This window comes from Myotis daubentonii, chromosome 2, assembly GCF_963259705.1.
Source record: "Myotis daubentonii chromosome 2, mMyoDau2.1, whole genome shotgun sequence".
Classification (NCBI taxonomy): domain Eukaryota; kingdom Metazoa; phylum Chordata; class Mammalia; order Chiroptera; family Vespertilionidae; genus Myotis; species Myotis daubentonii.
The window spans coordinates 46446691-46463013 of NC_081841.1; the positions used below are offsets into that span (position 1 = coordinate 46446691).

At 38.4% G+C, this 16323-nt stretch overlaps 1 protein-coding gene across 5 annotated transcripts in view; it reads right to left on the minus strand.

The window, feature by feature from the left end:
* The window catches only part of NELL2 (neural EGFL like 2), a 380423-nt gene that overhangs the window by 232417 nt on the left and 131683 nt on the right, over window positions 1–16323 (minus strand). For all 5 annotated transcript variants that reach the window (XM_059682635.1, XM_059682632.1, XM_059682634.1 and 2 more), the window contains 4 exons: window positions 15452–15524; window positions 15199–15281; window positions 14208–14336; window positions 12634–12736 (listed from right to left, as the gene is read on the minus strand). In XM_059682635.1, coding sequence (XP_059538618.1) covers window positions 12634–12736; window positions 14208–14336; window positions 15199–15281; window positions 15452–15524 — 388 coding nt within the window. The remainder of the gene's footprint in view (window positions 1–12633; window positions 12737–14207; window positions 14337–15198; window positions 15282–15451; window positions 15525–16323) is intronic.

A 16323-nucleotide genomic window follows, 5' to 3' on the forward strand; every position in this document is an offset into this window, starting at 1 on the left:
GCAATAAAAAAAACAAAAAACAGACTTCAAAGTATGTGGGACAGGAATAATTACAAGTTGGTTGCGAACAGTTCAATTCAACATCGAGACAGCGCAATTTATCTCAGTAGAGCCACCTGGCATAAACAAAAACTATATATCTTATGAAACAGTAGCAAGCTACTAAAGGCCTGGGAAATCAGACTGATGTGAATTATTCCACCAAGAGTATTTAGAAATAGACTTCTTCAAATGAAAATGCAAAGAAAACTTTTAAAAAATAATTTGGGAACCAGGAAGGAAGAATTCTCGATGGCCATTGACTTTCAAGGATTGCAGTTAATAATCCAGGTAAGTCTAGACATGTTCAGTGAGAACTTTTAAGTCTTAATGCATTCCCTGTTCTACCTTTACCAAAATCAAATAGAAATCCCACCAGAAACCATGAGCTTTTAAATTTTCTTTTCCTGAACTATCAGAATCAACAGTTTCTACTCTATATCTGAGGAATGCACAAAGTCATGAAAAGTTGTGTTCTCTGTAAGAGACAAAGACATGCTATTTCAGTGATACATACTGGGCAATTTGATTTTCCTCTCCTTCCCTGCATAGAAATGAGTGTTATCAAATTGTCTTTCCTACGTATTTACATGTCCTTTGAGCATACGATTATTACTGTGTCTGGATCATCATAAATTTTACTTCCTCAATTGAACTAATTTTCTGTTTCCACTAGTGAAACATTACACGTCACACAAGCAGTATCTGAAAAACACTGTGTGTGTTCGAATTGTGGTGCTGCCACTGCTGGCTGCTCATCTCAGGAAAGTGAAGTAACCTCCCGAAGCTTCCCTTTCCTCATCTGTAAATTGGAAGGCATTATAATAAGCTAGAGGGTTCGTGTGAAAAGTACTCTGAAAATACTTAATAAATGTCAGCTTAAAACATAACCCTGATGGCCTAGCTGGTTTGGCTCAGTGGATGGAGCGCCGGCCTACAGACTGAAAGGTCCCAGGTTCGATTCTGGTCAAAGGCATGTACCTTGGTTGTGGGTACATCCCCACTAGTGGGTGTGCAGGAGGCAGCTGATCAATATTTCTCACATTGATGTTTCTAACTTTCTATCCCTCTCCCTTCCTCTCTGTAAAAAATCAATAAAATATATTTTTAAAAAACATGACTCTGAAACATGCATGCTGAGACCTTACTGCACACTTGAGACTCAAGAGAGAAAACTAAAGCTCTATTGAGAACATAAGCAACCAGGAAAACACCCAGTAGCTAAATATTTGCTAATTAAAATGTGTTCCTGTGTCCGTAGTTTGGGCATCACCCATGAGCTGGTTAGAAATGCAAACTCTCAGGCCCCAACCCAGAGCCACTGAATCATAATTTTCATTTTAACAAGATCGCCCAGATGATCCACTTCCCCATTAAAATTTGAGAATCACTGAGCTAAGTGATGTGTGCCTCTGTAGATGCCTCATAGCTTGTTGGACAAAAATGCAGATCTCAGCAAAATTACCAAAGTATGTGTCATGGGTCATTGGGTTCACTTGCCAACAGTTAAAAGCATAAATAACATCCCTGTATGTTATCAGGCATATACATACAGAACAAGTGTTTGTGGGACTTTTATTTTAGAGTGAGAATTTTTATAAAAATTTAGTTAAGCCAAACAGAGGGAAACAAGATCTCAACAGACTAAGAAAAATGCTTCCAATGGCAGTTTGCAGCTTCTTTTATGCACTTGAAATTAAGTAAGAAAGATTACATGAAGATGGGAGAAAACAAGGCAGGGATTTGATTAGACAATAATTAGAAGATTATTTGCTCTCTTGAGGATGGCTTATTTCAAATATGTATTAACTTAGATACAAAGAAACAATGGACAGGGCTTGCTTAAGGCAAAGATAAACCTTTTACTAAAGGTTTATCCAGTGTGGTTCAGTGGTTGAGCATCAACCTATGAACCAGGAGGTCACAGTTCGATTCCTGGTGGTTAGAGCATATGCCAAGGTTGCAGGTTCAATCCCCAGTGTGGGGCATGCAGGAAAGAGCTGGTTGATCAGTCTCCCTCATCATTAATGTCTCTCTCTCTCTCTCTCTCTCTCTCTCTCTCTCTCTCTCTCTCCCCCCCCCTTCCTATCCAAAATCAATAAATATATATTTTTTAAAAGAAATTATAAGCCTGGGGTATAACTACCCATCATGACCTACCCAGTTAGAACTTTATGATCAGATCACCTGTGAGGTTTCTTTTTTAAAAACACCTTTTTCAAACACAGGATATAGGATGGTGGTACCATCCTATCTAATAATAGACAAACATGGTAATTAACCATATCACCGCTACACTTCCCGTTGGCTAATCAGGGTGATATGCAAATTAACTGCCTAACAAGATGGCGGCTGGCGGCCACGCAGCTGAAGCGAACATGAGGCTTGGTTGCCCCGGCGATGGAAGAAGCCAAGGTTCCCTGTCTGCCGCAGCCCAGCTCCGGATGCAACAATGTTGCAATTATAGAAGCTAAACAAACCCCAGATACCTGCTTTCAGCCAGCTGGCCTCAGATATGGAGCTGCAACAAAGTTTCAATTACAGAAGGTAAATAAATCCCAGAATAAAAAAAAGAAAAAGAAAAAAGGAGAGACTGGCAGCTTCAGTTGCAGGCTTGACCTGCCTGAAAAAAGCCCTCAGCCCCTCATCCAGACTGGCCAGGCTCCCCAGTGGGGACCCGCACCCTGAAGGGGATGCAGGCAGCCTGAAAACAGCCGTCAGCCCCTCATCCAAGCTGGCCAGGCACCCCAGCGGGACCCCAACCCTGATCCGGGACACCCTTCAGGGCAAACCAGCCGGCCCCCAGGCATGCACCAGGCCTCTATTCTATATAGTAAAAGGGTAATATGAAAACTGACCCTAACAGCAGAAAGACTGGGAATGACTGGTCACTATGACACACACTGACCACCAGGGGGCAGACGCTCAATGCAGGAGTTGCCCTCTGATGGTCTGTGAGCTCCCACATGGAGGAGCTCTGCTCAGCCACAAGCTAGGCTGATTGCTGCCAGTACAGCGGTGGTGGTAGGAGCCTCTCCTGCCTCCTCAGCAGTGCTAAGGATGTCCGACTGCAACTTAGGTCTGCTCCCGTCTGGCAATTGGACATCCCTCAAGGGCTGCCGGGCTGCCAGAGGAATGTCTGATTGCCAGCTTAGGCCCAGTCCCCTGGGGAGCAGGCCTCAGCCAGCAGATGGTAATCCCCCGAGGGGTCCCAGACTGTGAGAGGGCACAGGCCAGGCTGAGAGACCTCCCCCCACCCCATGAGTGCACAAATTTTTGTGCACCGGGCCTCTCATCCTATATAATAGAACCCAAATATGCAAATCAACCAAACGGCAGAACGACCAGTCACTATTACACACACTGAGCACCCGGGGGCAGATGCTCAACGCAGGAGCTGCCCCCTTGTGGTCAGTGCACTCCCACAGGGGGAGCGCCGCTCAGCCGGAAGCTGGGCTCATAGCTGCAAGCACAGCGGCGGTGGCAGTAGCCTCTCTTGCCTCTGTGGCAGTGCTAACAACCCCTCGCAGGGAGTGGGCCTAAGCCGGCAGGCGGACATCACCCTAGGGGGTCCGGACTGTGAGAGAGCACAGGCCAGGCTGAGGGACCCCCCAGTGCATGAATGTCGTGCACAGGGCCTCTAGTATTTTTATAATGCTTTGAAAGTTACTCAGCATTCTTTTATGTATAGTCTTACCATAGAACCCCACACCAGCCAAGCAGACTAAGCAGTAAGGACAATGTGAATTCTGTCTTTCTTTTTCTATCTCTTCTTCCCTCCCTTCTTTATTCCTTTCTTGCCTCCCTCCATCTCTCCCTCTTGCTTTCCTCCCTTCATCTTTCTTTGCTTATCCAGCATCTCAACTACCTCTTTATTTTGGAAATATAATCCATTGTGGGCCTAAGCCAGCAGGCGGTCATCCCCCAAGGGCTCCTGTACTGTAAGAGTGCACAGGCCGGGCTGAGGACACCCCCAAGTGCACAAATTTTGTGCATAAGGCCTCTAGTAAGATTATAACGGAGTTGAAAATTCCTATTGCCCAGTGATGTCATAGCAGTCATAATGAACATATTACCACTTTCCATTGTATTGCAATTGCCTACCATATTCAGTATAGTACAGTAACATGCTGTACAGCTTTGTAAACTAGGAGAGCTGTAAGTGAACAGAATTTGTCACCCAAAAATATGTGAGACAACTCCTTAAAAGCTTCAAGTTCCTGATGGAGCTCCATTCTTACTACCACCAACTCCAGAGACAATTTTTAAAAGCAATTTCATATGTCATTTTTATAGTTAAATAGTTCTCAATTTGGGGACCGCTTCTGCATTGTACCTGTGCCTGAATTGTACTCTGTTACAACCATTACAACCCCCCCCCAAAAAAAGAATCCCTTTCTGATCCTTCCTCACACTGAACTCCTACATCATTGTGTTTTCTTCACTTAATGTTCAATCTATGCTAATTTTGTACAATCTGTAAATATATACCAGAGAACCAGACCACATACAGCATTGAAGGCATCCAGTGGGAAGTCCAGTGTGGCTGAGTTGCTGTTTTGTACTTTTGTCAGAGATGGCAGGCATTGTGGCTTTATTCTCTCTCCAATGGGCACTAAGACACCCATTTACCTTTATTATGCAGTTGGTATTCCTGAGTTACTACTTTCCCATAATTGCCAAAATCAACTTGTAAGATGCTTTAAATTGCATGTATCTTATATTTCCCTATTCTGATTTCAAATGCGACTTTGTATGATATCTATTGAGAAGAAAATAAGCTCATTTTTAAAACAACTACCTAACCATGCTGAAGATAAGAAATTGCATTTTCTGCATGAGATGAGTGTGTTTCATCTCCCTTACAATGAGTCTCATATGAATGATATCTGGCTGATTGCTCTTTGCTTTGCTATGAGTCGCAAAGTCTGTCACTTGTTTCCAAGCCGTACACTACTACGGAGGGCCGGCCCTGATCACTTACAGCGCCTCCTAGAACCATGCTAGACAGGTTCATGATGATTGTGGGGACAGCCTTGCATAAAGCGTTCTTGTGAAAAGCAACGTCATTTAATGGGCACAGAAACTCTTCTGAGAACATGTAATGGGGCATGAAAAATAATAAAATACGTTAATTCCATGATCGCTCTTCATAATAAAGAAAAATTACAATTCGGAGTGAAAAACTGGAGGCGGTGGGCTCTATTGTTTTAGAATAGAACGTGGTTAGATAGGCACAGCCTACTGACGCCTCAGAATCAGAGGGCAGCACCCACTGTTACGTCTCCTGGAAAACCACTGTTATCTCAGAAAAGCACACAGATTCAATATGTTCTGAAGCCATCTACGGAATTCACTGAAGATGTAAAACAGCAATTGAGTGTAGCAGTCATTTCATATGAGCTCACTAGATAGCACTGTTTGTGGTAACACAAGAAAGTTCAGGCTTCCATACATGATCTCTCATTAGAGGATCTCCCATGAATTAGTATCACTCTGCCCTTTTTAAAGAACTAGTGAAAGAAAGAGAAAGTGGTGTTTCTGGGTTTCCCCAGCACTGCTCCCTATTTGGAATACTGCCCAGGACCAGCTTTTTGTAGAGCAATTTGGAAAGCACTGACTTGGTAATTCTGCTATTAGCAATTTACTCTATAGATAAAACCACATAAAAGTGCACCAAGATTATGCATTAATGACATCCTGAAATATTGTTTTTCATAAGAAAGATAACAACAAATTGGAAACAACCAAAATATTCTTTGAGAGGGGAGAGATAGCAATATAATAAATTATTCATTAGAATAATATGCAGCTATTTTTAACAGTTAATCAATACGGGAAACACCTCCCAGATAAAAGTCCAGGAAAATGTATGATATCATGTACCATATATAAAAGTCTACACATGTATATGTGAGTGGACACATTAAAAATCATCTGGAGTGGAAGGAATAGAGTTGGGGGGAAGGGAGAAAAAGAGAGATTCCTACATTTCCTTCTATGTCTTTTTGGATAGCTTGGATATTTACTGTAAACATGCACTGTGTTTAGTGAAAAGGCTAAAAATGCTGCACAAGGATTAGAAAGAAAAATGACATCAAGCAACTTACACCACTCAGGACTGTGGAGTACAGGACACAATGGCTAAATCACTGTGACATTGTCATCATTCTTTGGTTCTACCCTGCCTCTTCCTGCATCCAAGCTCTGCAACTAGCTGAGTATTAACAGATTTACATTTTTTGAATGATCATTAAAATATATCATGTGGTGTCTCATATAGTCATTAATCTGAAGGCTATATTGTTCATTATTCTTGCTTATTAATATATTGCCTGTTCAGTATTTTCCCACTGGTTTGACATTTACCAGTCTTTATGATGTATAAAAGATAGCAGTATACCAAATGCTTTCTTAAAGAATTTATTTTAAAATATCACAAAATTAATGACAGTGTTTAGGAAGCCTAGATAATTACTCTGATGAAATCTTTTCTAAAACTCTGCTATTTGTCTTTAGTGCAAATATTCCCTATCATAAGCTAATTATCTTAACTATGCAATGCACAAGAAGACTATTTTCTTGGCCATTTTTTTTCACACAGACTTATAATAACAAAAAAGTGTCTTAATTCTATTATTTACACAATATTATTTTAAATACTAAGTTAGGGTTACTTTGGTGAAAAAAGATTGAATCTAGACCAAGACATACATGTGATTTACAGTTGCATCATTAGCCCTCAGCTCATTTAATTGTTTGCTATCACAATATTTTTTAAAACTGTAGACTTTCAGGAAACTTTCTAAAAATATTGCATCGAATATGTAAAACCACACATCTTCCTTTTGATAGCTATTTCTACCTTTTTCATTATTGCATAGATCCCCTCAGTCTGCACTGACATTCTGGTCATGTAGCCAGTCTCTGTAACGCCAGCTCATCTGTAATTGTGTTCATGCACGAGAACCGCCAGCATAAAGTGCATATTTCTCATGCTCCCAGCATCACCATAGAGACTGCTAAGTTTATTGGTTACATTGCTCCAAAATTATTTTCTTTTTAAATGTATCCTATATAAATTATGTAAATTGGGTTTCCTTACTTTAAGAACAAAGAGATTGCTGGTGAATTATACTCCACTGATTTTGTTCCCCACCCCTATATTCACATGTTCAAAAGTCTCTGTATCAGCTTAATTACATTGTCATACCTTTTTAAAAAAAAATTCCCAAATTACTTGAGTGGCAGTCATTTAATCCCTGTCCCTACTGAGTTTGCATTTTAAGTGACAGAGCTAGAAGCATCCACATTATTTCCATAATGTGAAAATAAAAGAATTGAACCTCCCCAAATATCATATCTGCCAAAATAAAGAGTAATGCTCTTTGGAAAATGTAAATATAAAAAATCTACTCATTTTCTATTAGTTTAAATTAATGAAAGTGACCCATAAATATATGAAAAAAGTGCTCATCTTCGTTAGTCATTAAGAAAATGCAAATTTAAACTCTAACACAGTATCATGTACCAACAACACTTATCATAATGCCTAAAATTAAAAAGACCAAAATTGCTAAGTGTGGGTGAGGGTGTGGAGCAACTGGAATGTTCACACATTGTTAGTGGGAGGGTAAACTGGTATAACCACTTTAGAAAACTGTGGCAAAACAATTTTGCCAAAGGGAAAAACAGATTTGCATAGAATAAAACAGTTTGACCCTGTGACCAAACAATTCTAAGTTATATACCATCAGGCATGCATAATACCAAAAACCACGGGAAGAATATTTACAGAATTATGTATATAGCCCCAAATTGGAAAGTGCTCAACTGCCTTTCAACAATAAGCATGAATGTTTGACATCAACATGCAAGGATGAATCTCACAAACAGGATTTTAAATGAAAGAAGCCAGACACAAAAGAATGGATAATGCATGATAAATTGGTTCTTAGGGTCAACCTTGGTCATGACCTATCCAACATATTGAGAAAGGTAATGGCCTTGAGGAGAGTGGTACCATACATCAGAACATAATTTGGAGGGGGAGGGGGCATTTATCTTGCATTGGCTGCTAATTGTTTGATCTTAGAAAAGTCATTTAACCTCCCTGGACACATTTATCCCATGTAATTGAGATAATGAAACCTTTCTCCCCAAAGCAAACGGCTGTTTTCAAGATCTGTGAGGTCTTGTATAGCTTTAAGATCTATGACCTAATGTGACAGCTTCACTACTTTATATTTTCATCAATAAAAACATGAATGGTTATTTTAATAAAAACAACAGTAGGGAACATTTTTCTAAGAACTTTGCATGTGTTACCCACTCAGTCCTCAGAACCAAGCCACACCAACCCTATAAAATAGATATAATTGATCTCTCCATTGTACAGATGAGAAATCTGAAACTCTGAGAGGTTAAGCAAATTTACCAAAGTTACACAGCTAATAAGTCGTAAAGCCAGAATTCAAACCAAGAAAAATCTAACTCTATAGCCCACTTACTTAACTAATCAATATACGAAGATACCATAGTTACTCCATTTTATCAAAGCTGACAGAGCCTTTAAAATTAAATGTAAAACAATCCCATATCTAATCAGAACATAGAATATAAAATGAGATCTACATTATGTCTTAAAACTCTTATTTTGTTCGATCAGGAGACTAATGGTTTTAATTTGTTCATATAAATCTGGCCTTGGAGAATATAGCAATTAAAATAACTATTGCTACTAGGCAAGCTCCAGCCTATTTGGATAGTCATCTTCACATTTCCTGTACTTGATGCCTCTCTAGAAATAGAAATAAAATTTGTCTTCCTTGTTGTTGTTATTTTTAAAATAAAACAAAAAAACAACAATTATAGTCTCTTCTATAAAAGACATAGCATTAGTTCAGATTTGCTTCAGATTCCCTATTTGATAAACCACCTTTTCTGTGAAACAGAGCTCTGTGTTCAAACTGGAATCTACAGTCCATGGAAAGGAACATAAATGAATGCACTAAATACTTTTTTCTAATATTAGTGATTTTCCGTAACTTCCCATTTCCTAAAACTTCAGTCAATTATTTTTTGTTAATTCTTTATTGTCATTTTTTAACCTGGGCTGAGATTTTATGCACTTTAACTAGTCTGACCTCCTCCAATGCAGAGTTAACCTCAGCCACATATTTACACTTTAAATTTTCTAGAACTATCTTTAATTTGTATCAGTCAGTCTTGCTTTTGGTTAGTTGAGAGGCTATGACTGGGATAAAAAGATGTGGTGATATTGGCTGAAAGGGGGAAAGATTGAGAGACAAGAGCAAACGGTGCTTACTCTGCAGTTCAACCTAGACTTAGCCAGGACTCCCGATGGCTTTGTATGGTAAACTTGGTTACTGATTGACAAAGGTAGATCACTTGCATTAATTGTATCAAGATGGTTTTAAAGAAGGAAGCAGGTTTTCAAAGCACAGCACGTTCATACGGAACTTCTCTGGGACTTCTAACGCACTGTGTACTCTTGGACTAGTCACGTAACTCCTCTTATTAGAAGGCAGAGGCAATGCCTCCCTTATAGAGTTGTTGCAAAGATCAAATGAGGAACAAAGTATGTGCCTTCTAATCTAGGGGAATGATATGACTTCATGATAGCTGGTGACTCAGCCTTGACATTCTGCCTTTGGATTGTATCCTGTCTCTGTTTAACTCCACCACATTAGCTCCATGGTAGGGGCAGGAAAGGATAAGGCCCTCCTCCCAACACTTTGCTTATGTAGATTAAATAAAGAAAAGCGACAGCTTGGTTCTCTCTGACTCCTTTCCCAGAAGAACAACCATCTTACTATTCATCAGTATCTATATTTGGATAAAGGGCTGGAGCTGAAGTTATAGAGGGAAAATACAAAGCAGACTGCAAAATAGGGCTGCTCAGAGTTGCACAAACAAGTCTGATGAAGCAAGACTGCAAACATTAAAGAAAGAACACCAAAAAGTGGCTGGCCACATGCATTTGCCTTGTTCATTTCCATCCTGACAGAGGAATGTTCAGCAGTTAGGGTATGCGTTTCATTGTCCAAGGCCTTTAGAAACAGTGAGTGGTTAATATTTTTAAACAGTTCTCACTAGAGAGTGTATTTTGTTCATTTGATGTCACTAAAAAGGCTATTGAGCAAGGGAGTTTCAATGATAGGATGAGTGCAAGGGCTTATGCTCTTGTTTTAAGAAGTAAAACTCATGGAACTTAACTTCTATTCAATTGAAATTGGGTTCTCATAAATCATAACAGTGATAAAACTGGAAAAATTAACATAAGAAAATGAGACTGTTTCCTTCTCATATGTAACAAATAGCGAGATACACACATGTATAACTATTGGCTTCTTTCACTTTTGGAATATATGAAAATCTGAACAAGGTAAACAAGTCAGTTAATGACTACTTAATTTATGTTAAGTGTCATTTATCTTTTAAAAGATAAGTTTTTGCAAAACTTTTAAGAAGCACATTTCTCGAAGTATTTTTAGTGACTGAGTTAAGATTGTGCATGTGGTGACACAGTCCTCAAAATCTCTAAGAATATTTACTATATAAACTAAATGCTTATTTCCCTCAGGTAAAAAAATTCTATGAAAATGTCTTGCTAGCTCTTGTAAAATGCTGAATTCAGAACTGGAAGTTCAAATTCTTAAAATACAAATAGACATAGGCACAAATCCTCTATATTCCACGATACTCATGTCACTGAACACGACCAGAAAGGCAAAGTCGCATTGTCCTTACTATTTTTAATCACATAAAGTGAAAGACTCAAATGAGTTACTTTGGCATTTCCTCAGTGATGCTGTGGTCTCCTCGCTGATTACTTACGTGCAGCTCTCACTATTTTACATACGAGGCAAACACAGGCGATTTTCAATTATTAACACCAAAGTCTGCCAGAATCACTTTGCATTAATGAATCTCAAAATATTTTACCATTTCAGTGAGTCTAACTGCATGTTGTTGGGATGATGTCAAGTATAGTCTGATTTAGTAGGCAGCTTACTGTTGGTAACAGAGACAAATGGTAAAATCAGAATTGAAATGCAGTACTTCTGACTAATGCATCTATCACGATGATCCATTATTTCAATCAGCCTGTCTCTAATAAAATCGGTATCACTTAAAGTAAATATATCATATTCACAGGGAACCATTTAGAAGTATTGGTGGAAAAAAGAATAAAAGAAGTTAAAGCAAAAAAGTATAACTCCTGCTACTGTCATGAATGTTATAAATAGAAAGCCTTATAGAGGGCTCTTCCTCCTCCCACCTCCAACTCTCTACAAAGGAAATTACAGAATATTGCCACAAGTTTTAGTTATTAAGACATGTGCAAGAAAAAAATGACTCCTCACCAAGGAAATTAGCTAGTGACATGTATAAGAACAATTGCATTGAATTCTTCCTGGTTCAGCCCAATCTACTTGACTAGGCTAATACACTTTCATGAAATGGATTGGCTTCAATGTAAAGGCTAATCAAATTAAATAGAAATGAGCTCCCGAGAAAATTAAATCAATGAACTACAAAAATATCTTCTGATTTTCCACTGACAGTTATCGCTGTCACCAGCAGTAGCACATTGCATACTACGTAGGCATGACTAAGGTATGGCAATGGTAAAGGCAGTGGGGCAGCGTAAACCTAGTAACCTTAGCAAAACATTCATTCCCTCTCCTTTCCCCTCCCCGCCCATTAATCTCTGTCTTTGTGTGTGTGTGTGTGTGTGTGGTGTGTGTGTGTGTGTGTGTGTGGTGTGTGTGTGTGTGTGTGTGTATATATTTATACTGCACTTACATAACCCTATATATTCTACAAACACACTTTATAACAACTTACTTTTCACATATGTTACTATTCCTTTGAATAATAACTGCTAAATTTTCAATGTGCCTTTAAACAAGGATTTAAGGGCAATCTTTTAAAGTACAAGTAACACAGGTTCAATGCTTTCTGTTTTTGAATGGGTGATATAGACCCAATTTCTGGATAGAAATGAATTCAAAGAGCATTTTCTGACATTAGAAAGTGAACTGCATGGCTGCTAAACAGCAGGACAGTTTTCTTACCCAGGGGTGTGAGCCTATTTTTATGAATAAAAGGCCATGGCCTTGTCCATGCTGGATGATCCTATAATAATGTTTCTTTCTGTAGTTTGGGCTAATGAAACTGGTGTATCATCTGTTGTTGAATGCCACTTGCATCATGGATTTTCTTGGTTATCATGCCTAAAAGTAGACCATTCTTGACCTACTTGGAAGGTATTTATATCAAGTAGTGTGATGAAAGAAATACCTTCCACTCAGTTTCTTACACCTTTTTATTATTGCCATTATGCAGATAGATTCCTCCAAGAAAACATTTTTCTGGTAAAATAGAAAAGAGCCTTTTAAATGGGAAAGAACTGATCAAGCAAAAGAGAGAAGATACGCTTTCTATTTTCCATCATTTCTAGAAGTTATTTAGCTTGGCAAGATTAAACCAATGATGGGTGGATATTTATAAATACAGTGCTTTATTTTTGCCAGAGAAAGTATTCATCATAAAAGTTATGCTCACATTTGCATTCTTTGCAGCACTTGCCATCCACGTATGCAAGAGCCGACTTCAGTGGGCAGTCGGGGTTCGGGCAGGTCAGAGTTTCACACTGGATGGTTCCATTCTGAGAAGAAAACAATAGTGAGGGAATTTGCAGATTGCAATTTGGTAGTCTTCAATTATTTTTAAATCTGTTTCTTAAATTTCAAACTCTTCCCATAACATTTCATAAATACCACTATTCCCTTTGGTTAGTATACAGTAACACCCGTAACAGGCCCACAGTAGTATAAATTGGGTCATAACACACTTGGTGATTGGCTCCCATCTTCTGTCCAACAACTGATCATAACTGAGCCAGAGCTCTCACCTTGTATAGCCAGGTGGATGAGGACATGGGTGGAGGGAAAGGCACACACTGACCAGGAAATAGCAGGCTAAGGGTAAGCCTCGGACACTCATGTCTCCCCAGATTACTCACAAATGCACATCAGCAAACCAGGAGAGTAACTTGTGCCATCCTGAAGACTAGTCTCAGGACTCAGAATCCTCCCATGGGTATTTAAGACGGCACAGACTATCACATGAGGTGGTGCCCACGATCACCACAAGAGGTGCCAAACTACAATCAGAAGGGCAAGGAATTTGATTCCTGGAGGTGATCCAGGACTCCCAGGTTGCTAGCTGTTTTTCTAGTCGTTTTATTGACCTCACTATACCACATCCGTGTTTTATTCAGCTTGATTTTTGACCCCAATTAACAAGTTGGGAAGGCTTTCCTGTATTCACAAAGTGCTATAACTTTAGTAGGAGCATAGTATGTCCCTGAATAGAAGTCACATAATGTACACACACACACGGGTGAGCTACTTTGACTTTTTTACGTGCATGATATCCCGCTTTTGAATAAACTTGGTGAACTTGGTGGGAAATTTTTTTACAAGACTAATTCAGGTAGACCTTTGATTGCTTTCCACTTAACCAGTTTCAACAGATGAATTCATGTGGAATTTGAAAGTTCAAAACCAAACTAGTTGCGACCTTTTCTCTGAACTTAAACACGTATTTTTGAAATAATAATGTACTACATATTCTACTTTATTAGTGAGCAATTGGAGAAATCATATACTTAAGCTCTATAATTTGTATTCCACTGTATCAGCAAACTTTTAAAGGTTATCTTAATTAAACCCCACCCTTTGTTTATATGGACCAATCTGGTCACAATATCTCATGCTGCATTCAGTTTTATTAAAATGCATTAATAAACACATGAGGGGGAAATTCCTGGAAATGTTAAGGATCACAGGATAGAATCCTTTGAGACTCACCTTACTAAACCAATTTAAATTGCTAAGTGTACCAATAAATTTAAATTTTATAGCATTCCACAACCATTGTAACCTTTATAGGCTAGGAAGTATCTTTAATAATGCAGTACACAGTTCTTCAGATTTGACTGGGTTTGCTGGCACTTCAGTGTGGTGCCTTTCTTAAGGAAAAAGCTCTTAAAATTTTCATGATTATTTTAATTCATTTTTAAAGAGTGGGGGCATCCGAGTTTCCTTCGTCTGAAAAAGAGTTGAAAGCCATACCAAGCATGTGCAGTTCTTACAGCCGTCTGTCCAGGACTCGAATTCTCGGTAGGTGGTTCCCTTCATGGTACAAGTCCTTTCACAATAGCACTGATCCAACCTATTCATTCGCTGCTCAGCCCGAGACAACTGTGACACAAAGGAAGGGGTTTGGATTGTTCACCACTCCAGCAAGGAAGAAATGCAAAATAGTCTAGCAGGTATCTGATTTTTTTTTTTAGTATACAGCAGTAATGATGGCTATGCTATGCCCATCAACTATCTGTTATAAATATATTTATGTCTTTGATTTAAAGCAAAGGATTTTCCCCCTCTTATTTTTGTAAATTTCCTCTTGCCTTTGAAAAAGTAGCATAATTTAACAGATATAAATGAAGGCTAAGTCAAAATAGCATCAGCCACAATACAGAGAAGCACTTTCCACTTTTAAAAAAGTTTAATTTCATAAACATGTCAACTCAAGTGAGATCATAAGTTTTAGAACTTATATTGTGCCTGACACAAATCATCCATATACAATATAATTTTCAATCATTAGTAAGTACTATGCAAAAGGACAAGAGCCTGATGAAATTGTAGGCAAACTTGAGTGAATTATGCTACAGCTGCAGCACAGTGTAGAAACCATTGGTGGGACCATTTCCTTGACATAACCCCAGTGTCCACATTCTTTGCAATATCCTCCCATCTCCTTCCTTTGAAAGGAAAACTCAATAAAATGAACACTAAATCCTGTTGTAATAAACAGTGTAAAAATAGGTAATTTGCCTCAATCCTGACTTACTGAATCATTTGTTATACAGATGGCCAGCGCTGAATATTTATAAGCCCTTTCCTTAGACAGGGATTTTGATTTAGATTTAACCCCAGCAAAGAATATAGCATAAGAAAAATCTCAAAGGTAGACACCTGTGCTTTAAAAAAAAAATCCTATAAGGAACCTCAAGGGTTTTTGAGCTCACCCATACTGATTTTCTAAGTAGCTTTTTACCTTGGCTGATGTTTTGGCCAAAATGTCCTGCAGCTCCATGATTTTCTGCACAAGTCCATGGAAGTCATTGCAAGTTGGACAAGCTGAAATTGCAAACACTAAATTGGTCAAGTTGTATTTATAAGGGGTTCAATCTGATTAAGCCTATGCTGACAACTCATATATGGGAACTCCAATTTCACACTGACAACCTGGACAAAATTAAGCAAGAAGCACACTCTTAATCACACAGTGCAAAAACTAATGGACTTACTGCGATTAAGATCTGGGCACTGAACAATGAATCCTTGGGGCATGACAAGTAATTGCACATCTTGCATTATTCCCTGTGTGTGAAAAATTAAATAAGAAAACATTACTTTCATCTATTCAAATTATGTTCAACAGTCAAATTCGTGAAGGAAAACATCACAGGACAGAATCATCAAAATCCCCGAGTAAAATCTTTTTTAATATATTGTTTTGACTTCAAACCAAAGGGAAAGAAATACATAAGGAAAAATAGATGATTACCCACAGATTCTCTTATTGGTAACATTTTTAAAACCTCTAAGATCAAATGTCAAGATATGATTAAGAGGCAATGTTTTGAGAAGTTATCTGTAGTAAGCCACTGAAGTAAGGCTTGAAAATGACCTTTAAAAATCAACCTAAAACTCATTTCTGGTATCATCAACAGTGAAGCTGATACTAATTTTAAACTGCAATCATCAAAAGAAAAGAATAGAAAACTAGTTATGAAAGCAATGATCATTTGAGCATTTCTCATTTTTCAGTGCAATCTTTTGAAACTTTTCTCAACTCAAAAAGGACAATAGGTAAATTAAACAGCTATGCAAGACTCAGTGACGAGTCCTTCAGAGTACAGAAAGTTTAGCATGAATTTTTTTTAAATGCCAGCTGAAAATAACACATTTTACACAGAGGGAAGGCCCTATTACATGTTTATAGGCAAAATTTACATGCGTCCTTAGTCATTAAGGTATTTAGCTTCCAGCTTTTGAACTCTTAAAGCAAAGGTCAAATGGTAAGTCAGGAATGACCTCATCAGACACACTCCAGCTGTCCCTCTCACCCACCACCCTCCTCTCTTCCTGCACCAATTTTATACATTTTCTCTTATTA